The sequence below is a fragment of the Symphalangus syndactylus genome, chromosome 1 (genome assembly GCF_028878055.3).
Source record: "Symphalangus syndactylus isolate Jambi chromosome 1, NHGRI_mSymSyn1-v2.1_pri, whole genome shotgun sequence".
In the NCBI taxonomy this organism is placed as follows: domain Eukaryota; kingdom Metazoa; phylum Chordata; class Mammalia; order Primates; family Hylobatidae; genus Symphalangus; species Symphalangus syndactylus.
Genome location: NC_072423.2, coordinates 62,530,220 through 62,551,779, shown reverse-complemented (window position 1 = coordinate 62,551,779; position 21,560 = coordinate 62,530,220). Strand labels below are relative to the sequence as shown.

Sequence of the window (21,560 nt, the reverse complement as noted above, 5' to 3'; positions counted from 1 at the left end):
CAACCAAACACAAAAGGCCTATCTTTTCAGACTTATAAAGCAATAGCATTTTCCAACTCCTATGTATATACTTTTAAACCATTCCCACTCTAACAAACAGATCTAGTAACAAATTTTCTAACCAGGTAGTTCCACTTGATTCTGCATTTGAGATTCACACCGAATGAATACAGTAGCACCTCTCTATGCTGTGTCTATCCAGAGATTAACTGAATGCTAAATGCCTACTTACCACTATGCATGCATGCCAGGTAATTGGTTATCTCCTTGGCCCTGGGAGCTATGGTACCACAAGGACTTCTTTCATAGGACACTTCTAACAATTTGGGATAGTATTAAGTGGCAACATTAGTATATTTGAAATTTTAAAAGAAACCACACTTTTGGGGAACATTCTAAAGCCTTTATTTAGCATCAGGTAGATTATTTCATTATAACACTTGTTAACTTCAAGACAGCAATTAAAATCATGGACTGGCAGCTACCTAAGGCCCCTGGGAGCAGTATCTCAGTCTGGGGTTTGGGTGGATAAATACTATAAGATTTAAGATTAATGTGCCCCAATTAAAGGGGCAAAACTACTGTACAGTAGGTCTCCACACATATTTTAAGTACACAGGTACCTTGCAAACTTGAAATGCACAAGACCTCCTTTTATATAGTTTTATACTTACATACATGAGTGCAACTTAATTTCTCTAGTGGCATTTGCCACTGGAAGTGGAAGCATTTAACAAGGTTTGTTATTATGTAATAGTGATTAAAATCTATATTTCTAGGGCATTTTTGTGAATTGCTAGATTTTATACATATTTTCAGTTCAAATGTAAACTTAAACATTTTAATGATACTGACTGCAGAAAACTGTAAAAGTAAATTCAGAGCACTAAGTAAACGAAATACTTTTCCAGTTTAATTCTTTAGAATTTTCAAATCAGAAATATCTATTCTGATTATTCAGGCATTTTTTTTTCTTCTTGGAAGATGGAAGGGGTAAAATTGGGAGGATTAGTATGAATAAAAGCCATCTTATCAATGGAGTCTTTATAAAATGACATAACCTCTACATTTGAGCAATAAACATTGTATAGGAGGAGAGTTCTAAATATGTCAAAGGTTACATCTAAAACATTCAAGCATGACAGCATAAAAATATTCAAAATAACTTGATTTGGGATTACTATATAGTTCCATAAAGCTAAAGTTACATTTAGGTATAAACCTTCAGTAAATATGGCAACAGCAACCATAAAAAGCATATTCCCCAGCAGTTTTCTCTTACCTCTATATAAAATAGTATTCCAAATAAGTACGTTTTATAGCAAAATTATGCGTTTTTCCTAAGACTTTCATCACCAATATCACCTTATACCTTGCTTTTGTTGGGTGAAATGCAGTTATCTCATGAGTGTTTTTTCTTTTTCTTTTTTAAAGATAAGTAGAAACCAAGGGAAAAAAATTTAAAAACATAGGTTTAAGACTTATTTGTAGATTAGCCAAACACCCTGACTTGTATGCATTTTAATAAATGTCAGGCAAATTGAAGTAATTTCTGTCCCAGTAGCTGCCAGAGTAAATCCAGTCCTGTGCTCCATTGTAGGGATTAGGACCTTGATGGAACCACCTGTTAAAAGAAAAAGGCCAAGACTTACAGGGGAAACTGTGGAAAATCACAGGCTGTTTCTTCACTAGCTTGCAGTATTTTTCTATTGCAGCAACTCATTCTGTGAGTGAGGGATTTCTAAAGAGATGCTGAAGTGATGATGCTGTTTTTCTGCTTAGGTAGGGAACAGGTCTGTGGAATAATATTCCAAAAGGGGTAATGATAACATGCAAAAGGCATATGGATTTCCCACCAGAATCTAGCAAGCTACTTGACAGAAGCAGGGTCTTCTAATAGGTTGGTTCAAAACAATGTATTTGTCTAACCGGTTTACCCTCTAGCCTGGGTCTTATTTTCCACAACAAGGCATTTTTTTAAGTAGTTGGGAATAAATTAGGATAACGAAATTAACATTTACAGCATACCCACAGCAATATGTAAGGCACTGGTTCAGTGTAAATGCCCTTCAAACTCTTTTTTTTTTCTTTGAGAAGCAGTTTTGCTGTTGTTGCCCAGGCTGGAGTGCAACGGTGCGATCTCAGCTCACTGCAACCTCTGCCCCCGGGGGGAAAGCGATTCTCCTGCCTCAGCCTCCCGAGTAGCTGGGATTACAGGCATGCACCACCACACCCAGCTAATTTTGTATTTTTAGTAGAGACAGGGTTTCTCCACGTTGGTCAGGCTGGCCTCGAACTCCCGACCTCGTGATCCACCCACCTCGGCCTCCCAAAGCGCTGGGATTACAGGTGTGAGCCACCGCGCCTGGCCTCAAACTCTTAAACCTCCATTTTACAGATGAGAAGCTGAATGTCGAAGCAGTTAAATAACCTGCCCAACCTAGTAACTGATGGCAAATTTAGGTTTAAGGTTAAAGACCATGATTTTTCTAATATACCATGCTACACATAATCCAAAAGACATGAATAGACATTTCTGAAGACATACAAATAGCCACCAGGATACGAGAAAATGCTCAACATCACTAATTATGAGGGAAACGTGAATAAAACCCACAAGATTATCATCTTACACCAGTTAGGATGGCAATTATTAAAAAGAAAAACATGCTGGTGAGGATGCAGAAAAAAGCGAGCTCATACACTGGTAGTGAAAATATAAGTTAGTACAGCCATTATGGAAAACAGTATGGAGATTTTTGGGGTTTTTTTTGTTTTTTTTTTTTTTTGAGATGGAGTCTTGCTCTGTCTCCCAGGCTGGAGTGCAGTGGCGTGATCTCGGCTCACTGCAAGCTCCACCTCCCGGGTTCACGTCATTCTCCTGCCTCAGCCTCCTGAGTATCTGGGACTACAGGGGCCCGCCACCACGCCCGGCTAATTTTTTGTATTTTTAGTAGAGACGGGGTTTCACCATGTTAGCCAAGATGGACTCGATCTCCTGACCTCGTGATCCACCTGCCTCGGCCTCCCAAAGTGCTGGGATTACAGACGTGAGCCACCGCGCCCGGCCAGAGATTTCTTTAAAAAACTTAACTACCATAGGATCCGGCACTCCCACTACTGGGTATCCAAAGGAAAGGAAGTCAATGTATCAAAGGGATACCTGCATCCCTATGTTTATAACAGCACGATTCACGATAACAAAGATACGGAATCAACCTGTGTCCATCAATGGATGAATGGATAAAAGTCAGTGGAAATAACTTTTTTTCAGGCCTGGGACAACTCTGCAGGGTTTGTGTTAGATAGGCCCTTGCTCTGGGGTCACAGTGTCTGGCATCCCTGCCTTGTCTGCACACAGTAGCCTGCCTGAGGGCTCAGCCACACCCCCTGACTCAGGCACGCACCTCGTCTTCCAGTCCTCTTCTGACTTGGACCTGTTTTTGCGGGCTGCTCTTTGTTTTTCCTCAAGTCGTTTTTTTTCTTCACTAGCTTGATCTAAAATAAGAACACCAATACAAACCATTAACACTACATAAAGGATGCCAGGCACAGTATTAAGCACAAGAACTTCACAAAAGAACCGTCTACACGTATCTCCCTTTTATTAGAACACAAATACCAGTCAAATATCAAGCAAAAATTGTAACAGATACCTGGGCTAGTAAGAGGCAGAGCTGGTATCACAGACGCAGCATCTCTTTGACAGCCCATGCTCTTAACAACCTTGCCAAGAACAACCTGTTTATTCTTAAGGCCAAAACAACTGTGTTAAAATTCTTCAGTGAAAAACTGGGTGTAAAAACTAAATAAATGTGAAATTATTCTAAATTCTTAGTGAGACCTCACAGAGCTCCTTCAGATGCCATTCTTAAGAAATTTAAACTGTCTTCCAAAATACTGTTGCTGTGTCTCACTTTTTCTCCACTGTGGCACTATGACATGTTAGATGTGATGGCTCTATCATAAGAGGCTGCCTAGTGTGGGAGAGGATGTTTAGCAGCATCCCTGGCCTGCAGATGCCAGTAGTCCCTCCTAAGAAGTGACAACCAAAGTCTTCCGACTTTGCTACATGTCTCCTTGGGGGGAAAAATGTCCCCCTTTTGAGAACCACTGAGTTGGAAGAAATTTAACACTATAAGATAAAAATGGGCTGGGTACAGTGGCTCACGCCTGTAATCCCAGCGCTTTGGGAGTCTAAGGTGGGCGGATCACCTGAGGTCAGAAGGTCCAAGACCAGCCTGGCCAACAGGGTGAAACCCCATTTCCACTAAAAATACAAAAATTTGGCACATGCCTGTAGTCCCAGTTACTCAGGAGGCTGAGGCACAAGAATAGCTTGAACCTAGGAGGTGGAGGTTGCAGTGAGCCAAGAGTGCGCCACTGCACTCCAGCCTGGGACACAGAGCAAGACTGTATAAAAAAGAAAAAAATGTTGTAATTGATACCCCATTTACCCTGATGTGATTATTACATATTGTATGCCTGTATCAAAATATCCCACATACTACATAAGTATATACACCTACTTATACCAACACACAAAAACATTTAAGTTATAATTAACCAAGGGGAGGCCACACTCTCCTCTGAGGCTGACAAGGTGCCTGAAGTAGACAGTGACTTAATTAGTCGGAATATGCCTCTGGCCATCTCCAGTATATTAAATTCTCAGGGGAGTATTACCACAATAATATGAGCTAAGGTCTGCTCAGATTTCCAAATTTAAAATAAAAGTTACTGAATTTAAATGGAATGTTAACTCAAACTTAATCTCTAAGAGAGACTAAAAATGCTAGTATCCCAATGATGCTAACAATCACCAGGAATAAAACAAAGCATCATCCCCCGAGAAATGAGTCTTCACTGGTGGCTTCGGCACATGCTAGTTACCTATCTCTCCATTTTCCATGGCTCTGATATCAGGCCGTAACCTGCAGTCTGTCTTGGGAATCACACTCTCCATGTCTTTGTCTACTTCATTCAAAACCATTGCAAAACTAGTAAAATTATACATCTGAAAAGAAGCAAAAAGATGAAATTAAAATATGCCAAGGCATAACGCAAAACGAAATGTCCTGAAAGTAGAAGAGGGTTGACTTGACAATGACCCCCTCCCTTTCGTGGTAACAATGGTCAGTCTTTCTCAGATCACACATATCTAAATGTTTTCACCAAAATCTTCACCATCTGTGGGTATCTCTCAAAAAAATCTCAAAGCAGGCTTTGCAGAATAAATATTCTCTATCATGATCAACTTTAAATAGAACTCTAAGCAAAAATCAACATTCTTTTATCTTCATTAAAATCATTCCTTGCTGGGTCTGGAGGGCTGGTACTGACTAGGCTGCACCAGCTTATATTTAATAAGGACCAGTTTTACCGCTAAGTAGTTATTAAAGAAGCCCCAGTGAAGTGCTAACCCAACACATCCTCCCAGCCAGATGCCAGAGGGATGGACCGCACGATGCACTTACGACGTGCTGAGCTCAGGCAAGAAGGGAGCACCCGGGAGCCAGTGGGGGCTCAGGATGCCAACCTGCCTGTCTCCATGCTGCCTGGGCTGACCCTGCACGTGCCAGGAAAGAGCGCCACAATGCTGAACACAGACAGTGAGGCCACAGCCAGCAAGCCCAGTCTCACCTGGGCAGAATTTGGAGGCCGTGGGGCTATTCGCCATAGAAGAACACTTCCAGGGATAATGAATACACTTTCAGAATCCGGCATTGGCATTTCATCCGACTCCTCAGAGGTGCTCAACTAGAAAAACCAACCAATGAACAAAATTTAAGTAGCAAGTTTTAAGATACGGTCAAGCACCACGTAATGACATTTTCAGTCAACAACAGACTGTAAATATGATGGCAGTCCCCTAAGGTTATAGCAGAGCATGTATAGAAATCTGCTATATGGCATTTGATATTGGCACTGCAGATCAAGTAAGGGAAATGACTGATACTCAGTAATGGTGTTAGGACTTTTGGCTTTCCACATGAAAAAAGAGATATACATAAAAATACATACACGATCTAAGTTTGTGTAAGTACACTGTATGAGGTTCGCACAATGATGAAATCACCTAAGGATTTCTTAGAACATATCCCTGTCCTTAGGAAAATACATATACACTTACAAATTGTAAACCATCGTTTATTGCACACCACTAGAATGTAAACTACATGAGGGCAGGGACACTGTGACTTTCTAATTCTTATATGCTTACTTTGAACACAGTGTGGGAAGCCAACAGATACCTGCTGAATGCCCAAGTGGGTGCTAAGAGTCTCACAAGCTTCGTGTGTTGTGCCACTTAGTGTTATCCGCATTTAAGTCATTATCATCATCACTCTTGCCTATAGGGTTTTATGTTTTTAAGGCTGTTTCCTTTTTAAAGACAAAATAATTCATTTGAGTATTTATTTTTAATATTTTTGAGATAGGGTCTTGCTCTGTTGCCCAGGTTGAAGTACAGTGGTGCAATCACAGCTCACTGTAACCTCCAACTCCTGGGTTCAAGCAATCCTCCTGCCTCAGCCTCCCAAAGCATCATTTGAGTATCTACTAAGGAACTACTGGAGGCCCAGCCACTGGGGTGCTAGAGAAGTACCATCACTACCTGACTTTCGTGGAGCTCACACACTAGAGAGGAACAATCTGAGAACAACAAAAGGTCACATTCTTGGGGAAGCAACTAAACCTATCAATGGCACAAAACCAGGAGGGATCCTGAATGTATCTGAGGAAAAGAGAATTTTTCATTAGATGAAACACAGGGAGCCAGCGTTTCCTCAGGCTCCCCTCCCCGCGGCCCCAGCTATGCTAGTGCTCTATGTATGTGGTCTTTATGCAACAACCCCTCGAGGAAAGGTCACGACCGCTTTTTAGACATATGGAATGAAGGCTTTGGAAGGGTAAGTCATAGTCCCAGCATCACACAGTGAACAAATCTAGAACTACTGGCTGAGACACATTCAGTGAATATACAGTTTACAAAATAGCACAGAGGTGACAACGCTAATGACACAAACTTCCCGCAGCGTCTGTGTTCAGGAACATCAGAAATCCATGGTAGGCAGATGACAGGAACACAGGAATGAGAGAGACCAGAAAAGCAGCGGATGTGTGAGAATACCTGCTCTCTCCAAGGGGGAAAAAAAAGCACTTTTTCACAGACTGACTGGGAATTTAGGGAGTATAAGGAATGTTCTCTGGAATTTCACCAACATTCTTGGCCATCCCCACTCTGTGAAGAGGTTGGAAGGCAAGCGTGTTGGGGAGGTTGTCTTTGTCAAGGTTCCTCCTATTAGCAGGAGCTGCCGCCAAGGAGTTTGTGCCGGGGGTCCCAGAATCCCGGACATGCCCTTCTCAGCCCCGTCAGTTTCCTGCTGGCTGTGGAGCACCGTCGGTGCAGTTCCAGTGGGCAGGAACACGGGATATAAAGAGGGAAGCAGAACTGTGCACACACAGCTGAAGGGAAACAAAGAAAGAAAGAAACAGCCCCAGCCACAGGAAAGCAGAATGCTCTGGCCCTTTAATAAACCTCTTTTCACTTTGCGAGCAAGGCTAACTCCGTCTAAAAAGAAAGTCACTCATAAATACACCTTCTGCTTTTGAGGGATCTTAGGGCTTCCTGAACATTCACATGCATAAGAAACGCTAAAGAGCCCCAGAGACTGGTCTTCAGTAGGTCTGAGGTGAAGCTGGGCCGCCTGCATTTCTAATGAGCTCGCAGATGATGCTCAAGATGCCAGTCTGAGGAAGTACTTTTGGCAGAAATGACTTTATCAGTCTTTACTATGAGCAGATACTATTCTGAGCCCATTATGTTTGTTAACTCAATTAACAGGTAGGTGCTATTATAGTGCCCGTGTTACAAATGAAGGCACTGAGGCAGAGAGATGAGAAATCTCGGCTTGTACTGCTCATCACCGGTGGGGCTAAGATTCTAACCCAGAGTTTGCGCTCGGAACCATTATCTTGGTTACTGGAAAGGAATACGTCCTCAAATATTTCCTGTCCAAAGAGGTGCAGTCCTCGAGCATTTATGCCTGGAGGGAAGGGGCAGGAGTTTGCTAACCACTGGAGCCTGCTTGGGACCACGTGACAAGAAGCCACGTACGTGCCTCCCCTGCTGGGATTTAACGGTCCCACAAAGAAGAAAGTTTAGTAAGAAGAGGAAAGCAGCCCGGGCATGACTCCTTTAACTACGACAGTCTTAACTTCGGTAATTTCATGATAAGGAACAAGGCAACAAAACTGATGATAAGCATGAAAATGTCAGAGAGAATTTTGGAGGAAATTTTAAATCTTCAACAATTTCAACTTTCGATGCACATAAACAGGAGGAAAAGAAAATTTGTTTCATTAAGATGAACTCCAACATTCCAAAGCTATGTGAATTAAAGCAAAGCTCCACATATAACTGCTCCACAGTTAAAAAACCGATAGGTGTCCACACCCTATACAAGGCTATGCCGAGTACTTATTAAAGCAAATGTCTGATCATTAAAAAGAGAAAAGTGACATGCATTAGCAACAAGGCAGAAGAAAGTCAAAACTGTGACCCTAGAACAGGCCAACTCCAAAAGGATTAGTACACATTGAAGAATCCAGTTATTCCTTCGATACCACCTTACAGGATGTTCACCTGTTTGCTGTTCTTCTTCTCTTCTGTATTTTTCTTATCATTTTTTTTGTAAGCGTCAAATGTGGCAGGGTCAACACTGTATAAACATTCAGTCCACTTCCCATAGAGGGCACAGAGCTTCTTTTTGCTGTCAAGAAAAACTGATGTTTAGTTAACAAACCAGGGTTTGTTTTTTTAAAGCTGACAGCACCTGGTATTCCCAGGTGGTCTCCTATCCAAGTACTAACCAGGCTTGACCCTGCTTAGCTTCCAAGAGCAGATGAGATCAGGCGTGTTCAGGGTGGCATGGCCATAGACTGTTTTGCTGCAATTGAATATTACTATAAAGGTGTGTACAACTCACAGAGTCTCACTCTGTCACTCAGGCTGGAGTACAGTGGTATAATCATGGCTCATTGTAGCCTCAACCTCCTGGGCTCAAGGGTTCCTCCCACCTCAGCCTCCAGAGTAACTGGGTCCACAGGCATGCGCCACCACGCCTGCCTAATTAAAAAAAAGTTTTTTTGTAGAGACAGGGTCTCACTATGTTATCCAGGCTGGTCTCGAACTGGCTGCAAGCAATCCTCCCCACTCAGCCTCCCAAAGTGCTGGGAATACAGGCGTGAGCCACTGTGCTCAACCAAATCAGGTTCTTTAATGAAATAAACTTCCTTGTAGAAGAAAGATTTTTCAACTTATTAGAATGCTTGTTTCCTAGGTTATGGAAACTTTTTTTTTTTTTTTGTTTTTGTTTTTTTTTAGATGGAGTCTCGCTGTCACCTGGGCTGGAGTGTGGTGGTGCAATCTCGCCTCACTGCAACCTCCGCCTCCCAGGTTCAAGCAATTCTCCTGCCTCAGCCTCCCAAGTAGCTGGGATTACAGGTGCCCACCACCATGACCGGCTAATTTTTTTGTATTTTTAGTAGAGATGCGGTTTCACTATGTTGGCCAGGCTGGTCTTGAACGTGACCTCGTGATCTGCCCACCTCAGCCTCCCAAAGTGCTGGGATTACAGCACTTTGAGCCCAGCCGACAATGTATTTTAATACCGACATTTTATCTAGTGAATAAAATCTATACTATTCAACATTTAAAATGGAAATTTTACCTTTTATCTTGAATGTAGCCTTCAACTTTGTGTAATTCCTTACCAAAAAGGCCACATGGCTTAAAATTCAATACACATTTGTCCCCAGTCCTATAAAGAAAATATTAAGTTCAGATTATCACTTATTAGCAAAGCAGCAGCAGAGGAAAATAACTGTGATCACTTTTCTAGCAGTAGCTACTGTTTACGGATTTTCTCTGTGTGCCAGGCTCCATACTAAAGTGATAATGATTAATCCTCGACTGGTAATCTTCCCACCATAAAGAAAAGGTATGTGAGGTGCAGAAAGAATACATGACTTGCCTAAGGTCACAAAGTAGAATGGGAGCCCAGTTCTTTCTAGTAACTCCTATGCCCCGTCTCCCTGGCCCCCACTAAACAAAGGAAGCAAAATGAGCTGAGATTGGAATTAAGGTTCACAGAAGCTGTGGAAGCTGGGTTCACTCAGTCTTCCTTAATCAGAGACTTTAATGAACCCTCTTTATTAAATAAAAGGGCTTCTAGTCATTCAAGAGTTGGTTGTATTGCCTGATTTCTTTTTTTTTTTTTTTTGAGATGGAGTCTTGCTCTGTCGCCCAGGCTAGAGTGCAGTGGCATGATCTCTGCTCAGTGCAACCTCCAACTCCTGGGTTCAAGCAGTTCTCCTGCCTCAGCCTCCCGAGTAGCTGGGATTACAGGTGCCCGCCACTACACCTGGCTAATTTTTATATTTTTAGTAGAGACACGGTTTCACCATCTTGGCCAGGCTGGTCTCAAACTCCTGACCTCGTGATCCACCCGCCTCAGCCTCCCAAAGTGCTAGGATTACAGGCATGAGCCACCGCACCTGGACTATATTGCCTGATTCTTAAATTTTCATCAGCCTGTTCTAGAGCTTTTCTTTAAAAACAAACAAAACAAAAAAACTGAAGTCCACTAAAACTGCTTGATGAAAACTAAAGGAATGGACGAAGTGCCTTACTTGTGGTTTATGATTTCCACATTGCCGTACTGTTCGATCCACAGTTTACCCACAATGATATTATGCACACAGCAGGTGGGATTTGTCCACGTATATGCCTCATTGTGTCTAAAAAACAAAACCAAACCCAGAAACATAAGTGAGAGGTATCACTTTGTTTAAAAAGTACACTTGCTCCAAATGCCATTACTCAGAATAACAAACCAGGCTGCTCGAGATAACTAAGTTCTAAGACTTTAAAAATTCTATTGATGTTAACTCACCGTAAAATTGGGATCATTTGCCCATTCTTGTTCCTTAAAAGGGAGTAACAGCTTAAGAAAAAATTCTATACTTCCACTAAACTCCAAATAAACTACGTACATTATCATTTTAAGCATTCAAAAGTGTCATGAAACATTAAAAAAAGATAAAGTAGAGACAGAAAATAAAAAGTCTATTTAGCACTTTCTAGAAAAAGTACCCTCCAGCTCACCAAAGGAAAAAACTCATCTATGTGAATAAACTCCAGTTTTATAATCCTATATACCCAGAGGAATGGACATCATTCTACCATAAAGATACATGCATGGGAATGTTCACTGCAGCACTGTTCACAATAGCAAAGACATGGAATCAACCTAAATACCCACCAATGATAGACTGGATAAAGAAAATGTGGCACACATACACCATGGAATACTACGCAGCCATGAAAAAGAACAAGATCGTGTCTTTTCCGGGAATATGGAGGAGCTAAAGGCCATTATCCTTAGCAAACTAATACAGCAACAGAAAACCAAATACCACGTGTTCTCATTTATAAGTGGGAGCTGAATGATGTGAACTCATGGACACAAAGAAGGGATGAACAGGCACTGGGGCATACCTCAGGATGGAGGTTCGGAGGAGGGAGAGGATCAGAAAAAATAACTATTGGGTACTAGGCTTAGTACCTGGGTGACGAAATAATCTGTACAACAAACTCCCATGACAACAGTTTACCAACAGAACAAACCTGCACATGTACCCCCAAACCTAAAATAAAAGTTAAAGAAAAAAGAAAAAGCTTTATTATTATTTTTTATTTTTTTTGAGACAGAGTCTCACTCTGTCACCCAGGCTGGAGTGCAGTGGCACGATCTCGGCTCATTGCAACCTTCACCTCTCGGGTTCAAGCAATTCTCCTGCCTCAGCCTCCCAAGTAGCTGGGACTACAGGCATGTGCCACCACACCCAGCTAATTTATTTTTAGTAGATTCAGGGTTTCGCCATGTTGGCCAGGCTGGTCTCGAACTCCTGACCTCAGGTGATCCACCCACCTCGGCCTCCCAAAGTGCTGGGATTACAGGCGTGAGCCACCGCTGCACCTTCATATATTCGTCCTTAGATATGTGTCTTTTAATTTACATAAGGTAAAATTCATTTTTGTTGGTACTCAGGTTTATGCTTGTACAGATCTGTATAACCACCACTAACACAATCAGAATCCTAAACAACTCCTCCACCCACAAAGACTTCGCTCGTGCTTCTCCTGGTAGTCAAACCTTTCTCCACTCCTAATCCCTGGATCTCCAACTCATTCCTTATCCCCAACAACTGATCTGTTCTCCATTGCAATAGTTTTTCCTTTTCCAGATGTCATATAAATGTAGATTACCTTTTGAGATTAGCATCTTCAATTTGTATAATGCACCTGACATTCATCTGTGTTGTTCTACGTGTCAATCTTTGTGCTGAGTAGGATTCCACTGTATGGATATGCCACAGTTTGTGTGACCATTCACCCACTGAAGGGCACGTGGGCTGTTTTCAGTTTTTGGTGATGATGAATAACGCTACTGTAAACATTTGTATACAGGTTTTGGGATGAACGTAAGTTTCCATTTCTCTAAGTTAAGTACCTAGGCGTAGTATTGCTAAGTCGTGGTAAACACAAGGTTAACTATACAGAAACTGCCAAACTGTTCTCCAGGGTGGCTCTACCATTTTACATTCCAACACCAACAATACACAGGCTGAGCATTCCAAATTCAAAACTTGGACATCTGAAATGCTCCAAAATCTGACACTTTTTGAGCACTGACATGACACTCAAAGGAAATGCTCACTGGAACATTTCAGATTTGGGAATTTTGGATTGAGATGCTAAACCGGTGGGTATATTGCAAATATTACAAAATCCGAAAATATTCAAAATCCAAAACACTTTTGGTATATTTTTAAAAAGGGATACTCAACCTGTATGAGATTTCTAGCTCTTCCACATCCTTGTCAGCACTTGGTATTGTCAATGTTTACAATTATTTTGATTTTAGACATTGTAAATAGGTATAAATATAAATTGTAATAGGTAAAAATAGGATAGCTCACTGTGGTTTTAACTCTGTAGTTCTCTAATAACTGATGCTGTTGAACATCTTTTTAAATTTTTATTTTTTTTTAGAGATGAGGTCTTATTCTACTATCTAGGATGGAGTGCAGTGGTGGATCATAGCTCACTGCAGCCTCGAACTCCTCGGCTCAAGCAACCCTCCTGCCTTAACTTCCCTAGTAGCTATGACTATAGGCATGTGTCCCCATGCCTGGCTAAAATTATTTTATTTTTTTAGAGACAGAGTTTCACTATGTTGCCTAGGCTGGTCTTGAACTCCTGGCCTCAAGCAATTCTCCTGCCTCAGCCTCCTAAGTAACTGGAATTATAGGTGTGAGCCACTACAATCAGCTGACAGCATCTTTTCATGTGCTTATTTGCCATATATATATATATGTGAAGTATCTATCCACATTTTTTGCCCAATTTTTTATTGGGCAAAATAATTTTTTATTGTTCTTTTTTGTTGTTGTTGTTCCAGAGACAGGGTCTCACTCTGTTGCCCAGGCTGGAGTACAGTGGCGCAATCATGGCTCACTGTAGCCTCGAACTCCTGGGCTTGAGAGATCCTCCCACCGGAGCCTCCCAAGTAACTGGGACTATAGGTGCATGTCACCAAACCTGGCTATTTTTAAAATCTTTTAGTAGAGACAAGGATCCACTATGTTGCCCAGGCTGGTCTCTAACTCCTGGGCTCAAGTGATCCTCCCACTTCAGCCTCCCAAAGTGCTGGGATTACAGGCATGAGTCACTGCGCCTGACTTTATCATATCTTATTGTTGAGTTTTAAGAATTCTTTATATATCGTGGCTACAAGTCCTTTGTTGGCTATATGATTTGCAAATAATTTTTACTATTCTATAGCTTATCTTTTCATTCTCTGAACAGTATCTTTCAATATAAGGTTTTTAACTTAATAAAATCTAATTTATCACTTTTTGTCTTTTATGGGTTATAATTTTGGTATCATATCCATAAGAGTTCTTTGCCTAATCCAAAGTTGTAAGAGTTTCTCCTATGTTTTCTTCCAAAACCCTTTGTTTTACATTTTATGTAAATGATCTATTTTGAGCTGATTTTTGTAAAAGGCGTGAGGTCTAGCTTGAGGTTTATTTTTTAACATACAGATGTCCAACTGTCTCCATAGCACAGATGGTTGTCTGTGGAAAGGACCATTCTTCTTAGCTGTATTGCCTTTGCACCTTTGTCAAAAATCAACTGACCACATTTCTGCAGGTCAATTTCTGGATTCTCTTCCCTGTTGCATTAATCTATACTTTGTCTATAGTTTGGCCACCACCACACTGTTTTGATTACAACAGCTTTAGAGTTAAGTCTTAAAATTGGGTAGTGGGAGTCCATCAATTCTGTTCTTCTTTTTCAAAATTATTTTGGCTGTTCTATGTCATTTGCCTTTCCATGCAAACTTAGAATTTGTAACTTAGAATCAACTTCTCTGTATCTATTAAAAATCACCTTGGGATTTTGATTTGGATTGTGTTCATACAGATTTTTTATAGATCAGTGAGGGGTGAACTGACATCTTAACTATAATTGAGGCTTCCAAATATATCGAGACACAGTGTGTCTCTGCATTACTCAGGTAATCCTTGATTACTTTCAACAGTATCTTGTAGTTTTCAACATACACATCCTGTACATATTTTGACATTTGCATTCTGCCATTAAGCCTATCCCAGTTATTATATGCGATTACTATATTTTTAGTACTAAAATTTCCAAAAATACTTTTTTTTTTTTTTTTTTTTTTGCTAAAATGTCTTTTTCTATTTTAGTTTGTTGAGATTTTCCTGTTGCTTGGTATGCTGAATGATTTTGGATGTATTCTGCACACCTGAATATTATAAGACTCTGTCCTCTTAACCTCTTCTAGAGAATACTGATAAAAATTTTGTTTTAGTAGGCAATTAACAGAGTTTCAGGCCAGAAGTCCTGACTCCCCTCCTGTGGGCTTTGATTCCAGTGTCAGTTTAGTTTTCAAAGCCTCTGTAGTGCTGCTCAGATCTACCCCTCAATAGCCATCCAGGGACCTGGCTCTCAGGCCACACAGCATTTCAGATCCTGAGGCCCTTGTGTACCCTTCTGGGTCATTTCAATGCATGCGTGTAGGGATGAGCTTAGGAACTCATAATGCAGCTTTAGGGGACCCCTTTCTTGAGCTCCCTCCTCTTTGTGGTTTCCCCAACACTCTTAGACACCAGGGGGCGCTTTCTCTCCCCTCCGGCTGGCAAGCTGGGGTTTGAGCCTCTCTGCTCTGTCTTGTATCTCCCACAACTAGGTCTTCCTCTGGGGCAAAGGGGTAAAAGAAAAGAAAGAAAAACAAGTAACAGGAATTCTCGCCCACTCTTTGGACCCCAGGGGTTCCTTTACTCAGTTTCTCTGGCCAAAGAGAAGGACTCTGAGTTTGAGGCACGTGTGTGATTGCCACAGCCACCATCGCAGCAGGAGTGTAGCTACAGACCCTAGTGCTTGCTTTGGGGCAAGGCTGTGAGACAAAATTAAAACAGGATTTCCCCTATTCTCTACTTCCTGCAAGGGTATCCTAGGTCCTTTAATTAGAAAGAAAGAGTTACTCTTAGAACTTTTTCAGTCTGCCTCCAATCCCCAGTTCTGCAATTTGCTGCTCTGATTCTAAGCCAGGAGATTTGGGAGAAATATATAAAACCAGTAAACTCACTGCCATATTGGTGTTCAGGTTTTGAATTCTCTCCCCAGTCTGCCTGCTACTATCTGCTTTTCAGAGTCTTTGGGTTGTTGCTTTGTCTTCTGTCCGGGGTATCTAGTTGTAATCAGTGTTAAAGAGATAGGGTATCGTATGCTTATTCTGTCCTAACTGGAATTAACTGTGGATTTAAAGCTAATCTTGCAAAAGAAGAGAACTCTCAATTTAACGCCTAACATGTGCCACACAATTGTCATTTCATTATTTATCAGAGTGAATTCATTTTGAAAGATCTGTAAACAAAACATTGGCACAAGGATATAAAAAGGCATGTTTCATAAGAACTACCATGAAGCAATTAACTCCATCGATCTTAAAATAGATCCAAACACCAGAGTCAAACATCAAGTTAAACTATTTACACACACCCAGATTAATTAGCAATGGCTACTGCCATGTTTCTCAAATTCTTTTACATAGAGGTAGACAGTTTGCACTGTATAAAAGCTGTTGCTTTTTCTCCAGCTTTTGAACAGTAAGGTCAGCTGAGTGTGCATGTCTGCACTTACAGGCAGGTCTACATGAAAAGAGTGTAACGGCTTGATTAGAACTCACTCTAGGAGCTCCAAGGTGATGGTTCCTTTGGGTTCTGCTTCTACACTCTTCCCCCAGAATTTCAGTTTGGGATAGATTGAGCCATGAAAGATGAAGTCATTGTTTAATCCTTCAGCGTGAAATGCACTGATTGGTGGGTGATGGCTGACCTGTTCGGAGATGAGTCTAAATCCAAGGTCATCTCTTAAAATTAAAAAAAAAAAAAAAAAAAAAAAAAAAAAGCAACATTATAATTAACTCTATCATTAAACATGTACATAATTGCCCTTTCAAAGTAAACAATTCTTTTGTTGTTGTTGTTGACACAAAATCTCGTTCTGTCATTCAGGCTGGAGCAGTGGTGTGATCTTGGCTCACTGCAACCCCTGCCTCCCGGATTCAAGCAATTCTCCTCCCTCAGCCTTCCGAGTAATTGGGATTACAGGCACGCACCACCACACCTGGCTAATTTTTGTATTTTTAGTAGAGACGGGGTTTCACCATGTTGGCCAGGTTGGTTTCGAACTCCTGACATCGTGATCAACCCGCCTCAGCCTCCCAAAGTGCTGGGATTACAGGCGTGAGCCACCATGCCCGGCCAACAATTCTTTATTCTCATTGCAATGAAACAACTTAATATATGAGAAATTATACAAATGCAACCCAAACCACAAAATCCAATGTTGTAATGCTAGCTACTTGAACAAATTAAAATAAAGAAGCACCCAGATGAATTTGAATGATTTAGCATGAAAAAATATTAGTCATGTAAATTTAAAACATATCATTCCTTTTATATTAAAATAGAGAAATCCAGTGTGTCCACTTTCAAACATCTAGGGAATGAGATCAAAACTTGTGCAGAGAAGAGGAGGAACACATAGAAAAACTAAAGCCAAATAAAGTCCCTTAATCATATGTAAACAAGACACAGGCTAGCTCAAGCAAACAGAACTGCACTTACAGATGTAGTCATTGGCTTTATGCAAACAATATATACTTATGCTAATATATTTTATTTATATTTTTTAATAAAGAGATATAAGAGGGCCTCACTGTTGCCCAGGCTGGAGCGCAGTGGCTAATGACGGGTGCAACCCCCCAGTGACCAGCACAGGAGTTTTGACCTGCTCCATTTCTGACCTCCCTCTCCTGGGAGGTCACCATATTCATGCCAAACTTAGTGCAGACACCTGGCCAGCATAGTGCACTACAGCCCAGAGCTCCTGGGCTCAAGAGATCCTGCTGCCTCAGCCTCTCAAGTAGCTGGGACTATAGGCCTATGCCACCACGACCCAGCTAATAAACTTTAAACGATTATTTTTAGGAGATATACCTAAGGTTAAATGACGAGTTAATGGGTGCGGCACACCATGGCACATGTATACATATGTAACTAACCTGTACATTGTGCACATGTACCCTAAAACTTAAAGTATAAAAAAAAAAAAAACTCGATCATGTCTTATGATCTACATAAGGAAAAAAGGAGGGTGATTAATCCCATGTGATCAGGAATACCAAAATCCTTGCAATTATTTCTTAGAACAGTACCTTTTATGTATGTTTCAGTATTTTTTACAGTCTCTAAAGTAACAGCTATCCTAGAAACAAATATCAAAATTGTTAACTTGCTCCAGTCCTATATAACTGTTATTGGTGATGACCAATATGTATGTATTTCTCCTCTTCATCTGCAACGCTATATAAAGCATGCAAGTGAAAGGCCTCACCGCACTAATTCATAAGTCTCTCCCAGCAGTGGGTTGAAAGGCTTTCCAGTCCGTTCCCACTGAGAAGCAACAGCAGATACAGCAAACGCAGCTACACACTGTGGGACAGAGCATGAGAACAAGTCAAAAATAGCTGAGCTCGCTCCGCATTCTTTTAGGAACTGAAATTTTGCCGAAGACAGTAATTTACAGAATTATTCTGAGGAGTTTAATTACTTTGGAGTTTTAATATGGCTCTAGCAGTGGGACATGGAAACTTGGATATTCAGAATGAAAATTACTTTCATCACTTCCTACAGTGTCATTCCCAACCATGGTTTTCATCACACTCTAACAGTGCTACAAATTCTCTCGAGGACTTTTAAAAAACCCTCAAGTCCAAAGTTACTTTTAATTCATTTAAAATTTTTTAAAAGTATGACACTCCAGGATTGGGGAAAGAGATATAAAACTCCACAACTTAATTGGTGTTAAGTCCACTGAGGCTGGAAAATGCTGACTTATATAAATGAAAGGACAGAAAGACTCAGTTTCGAATGCTTTTGCTTTGTTGAAGGAGAACAATGTGTCCACTATACTCTGCCTCTAACTAGTCCATCCATGTACAACATATAAAATCTTCCATCTAAAAAATTAAAAAGTGCAATTCCTTGCTGTCTTTTAACATATAGCAATGTATATATATTTATATACACAAGTAAGCACAAATATATTTTTCTATTTTGTGTGTGTGTGTGTGTGTGTGTGTTAACTTCTTGGAAATACCGCGAGAAAGTCTGAAAGAAGAAAGGTTGAATTCTTCCCCTAACACAATGCTACTTTCTCAACTAAAGATTTAGCAAAAGCCAGCCGGGTGCGGTGGCTCACGCCTGTAATCCCAGCACTTTGGGAGGCTGAGGTGGGCGGATCACAAGGTCAGGAGATCAAGATCATCCTGGTTAACACAGGTGAAAACCCGTCTCTACTAAAAAAATATAAAAAATTAGCTGGGCATAGTGGCGGGCACCTGTAGTCCCAGCTACTCAGGAGGCTGAGGCAGGAGAATGGCGTGAACCCGGGAGGTGGAGCTTGCCGTGAGCCGAGACTGCGCCACTGCACTCCAGCCTGAGCGACAGAGCGAGACTCCGTCTCACAAAAAAAAAAAAAAGATTTAGCAAAAGCTAATATCCAGGTTTGCTTATGGGTCACCTCCCGCTTCTCCTGCAATACTCATCGGTCTTTGCACGATGGTGTCACCCTAACCAGAGGACACTCCAGACATGCGGACTGAGCTCTGATAAAATTGCCCAACCTCACATTGAATTTAACACTAATTGTGTGAATGTGTGTGTGTTCGGGGCTGGGTTGGTAGCGAGGTCTCTAAGAGTCAGACCTTTTCCTCCCTTGGCTCATACCTGCATCCTTTCCACAGGATCAGAGAGTGAACTGGCCTTGTGGATGAGGTAAGTATGCTCCATGTATTCAGTTAGACGCTGTAGGAAGCTCAGAGGCTCATTAAATATAACTGGCATCGTGATCTTGGATAGTTCCTATTTAACCAGAAAATTGAAAGTGTTATGTCCCATACACATAACAAACAAACCTATTGTTATCTTTACATAACATCCTCCTGAAAGGACAGAACAGAAACTAGCAACCCATGAAATTTCATCAATATTGGTTCAATTTCACAAAATCTTTCCAGAGCACCTAATACCATGGAGTATATCCTTCTAGGCCTTGAAGGAGGAAATACAAAGACTGCCCAAACATTCTCCTCGGCTCCAGGGAGCTCACTACCTGCTGGTGAGCATGCGCGGATGACTCTTAGTCTGCCTTACACCAGAATTAGGAAACGGGAGATAAAGGCAATGGAGACAGAACAAAACTCTTCATAGTGGTGTCAAAATAATTAACTGCAGGGCCATTAATTATTGGAGATGGCTCCAGTGCCTTGAGTTCCTTCATAAGCAAACCGTTGAAACCCTCTCCCCTGTCGACTTCAGCCTCACCAATCAGAAACCGCCAAACTAACCTCTATCTAGGAACGTTACACTTTCACCAAATGAATACGCTTTCTTTGTCTGGCTCCCTCAAAGCATACCTTATAAAAGCTCCCTTTCCTGCCTTCTCAGTGGAGTGTGGAACAGCTTCAGGTCTGGGGCTGTTCAAGTCATGAATCGCTGTCTGTTCAAATATATGTGTTTAAACTTCAATATGTCTACATTTATCTTGTAACAATGGGCTAAGGATTAACCACACATACCGTTTTTGTGAGTAATTTTCCAAAAGAAATTTCACAGCTTTTGAAATGACAACGAAATGAAATGATATGACAACACCGAGCTTATCTGAGCACACCAATCTAGTATAAATTATGGTCTAGGGTACTAGCAGGCTACTGCATATGTTACAGAATAGATTTTAAATTCTGTCTGCCAGAATGCCTCCATCACAATTGACTCTCAAAAATAATTTAACAATTAGGTAGGAAGTTTCTGACCTCAAGTGCAACTGTTCAATTCTGTTTACCATGTGCCACCAGCAAGCAATATTCTGGTGAGGCCTTTACAAAATTCATTAAGTAACACACTTATCTTGGTATTTACTGGAATATTCTGACAATCTTCCCAAACTTCTGTCGACCATTCCCTTGGGAATCAGGTCTTTCATAAGGCCTGCTGGCTGGTCGTGTGGGCGGGTGAACAGTCCTGAGGTGTAGTCAGGCTGAATGCCACCTGACTTACCTCTGACTTTTCCCCTTAAATATCCATATTCCCACTGAGATTTTCAATTAAAAATAATGCAACCCGCACAGAACTGAAACTGGAGCGCATTCAAAGAAAATAAGCTCATTCATTACCATAAAATACTGCAGAAAACAGATATGCAACAGCTCAGCCTAATTAAAAGAAATGGTAAATTTATTGCTGCATCACTGGGGAGATGAGGGAAAACAGTAATGTATATAGAGAAATAAAAGAAGGCTCAACTACATACACTCTAAGAGCTCATTAAACCCAGAGATTCACTACTGGGGACAAGTCAAAAAAACTGGGACTGTCAAGGCTTGTCTTAATTGAAATGTCCCAGGCTTGCTTTCTTCTATTTTTCTTTTTCTTTTTTTTTCTTTTTCTTTTGAGATGGAGTCTCACTCTGTCACCCAGGCTGGAGTGCAGTGGCACAATCTTGGCTCACTGTTACCTCTGCCTCCCAGGTTCACGCAATTCTCCTGCCTCAGCCTCCAGAGTAGCTGGGATTACAGATGTGCACCACCAGACTCGGATAATTTTTGTATTTTTTTAGTAGAGACAGGGTTTCACCATGTTGGTCAGGCTGGTCTCAAACTCCTGACCTCAAGGGATCTGATCCTCCCACCTCAGCCTCCCAAAGGGCTACGATTACAGGTGTGAGCCATAGCACCTGGCCTTCTATTTCTCAATAAAAACTATCGTTATTGTATTTTTCTATTAAAAAACTAACCGGGAAATACATAACTGTCTTAGTATAAAATATAATAATA

At 41.1% G+C, this 21,560-nt stretch overlaps 1 protein-coding gene and 1 pseudogene across 5 annotated transcripts in view; both read right to left on the bottom strand.

Annotated features, from left to right (window-relative positions):
• Nucleotides 1–381: 381 nt before the first annotated feature.
• Nucleotides 382–21,560, bottom strand: part of OSBPL1A (oxysterol binding protein like 1A) — a 234,893-nt gene continuing 213,714 nt past the window's right edge. For all 5 annotated transcript variants that reach the window (XM_055235932.2, XM_063614806.1, XM_055235945.2 and 2 more), the window contains 10 exons: nucleotides 19,453–19,587; nucleotides 18,059–18,156; nucleotides 16,347–16,529; nucleotides 10,696–10,803; nucleotides 9,735–9,824; nucleotides 8,648–8,774; nucleotides 5,644–5,760; nucleotides 4,894–5,017; nucleotides 3,408–3,498; nucleotides 382–1,624 (listed from right to left, as the gene is read on the bottom strand). In XM_055235932.2, coding sequence (XP_055091907.1) covers nucleotides 1,522–1,624; nucleotides 3,408–3,498; nucleotides 4,894–5,017; nucleotides 5,644–5,760; nucleotides 8,648–8,774; nucleotides 9,735–9,824; nucleotides 10,696–10,803; nucleotides 16,347–16,529; nucleotides 18,059–18,156; nucleotides 19,453–19,587 — 1,176 coding nt within the window. In that variant the 3' untranslated portion in view covers nucleotides 382–1,521. The remainder of the gene's footprint in view (nucleotides 1,625–3,407; nucleotides 3,499–4,893; nucleotides 5,018–5,643; nucleotides 5,761–8,647; nucleotides 8,775–9,734; nucleotides 9,825–10,695; nucleotides 10,804–16,346; nucleotides 16,530–18,058; nucleotides 18,157–19,452; nucleotides 19,588–21,560) is intronic.
• LOC129461534 (uncharacterized) lies at nucleotides 8,826–8,944 on the bottom strand (annotated as a pseudogene).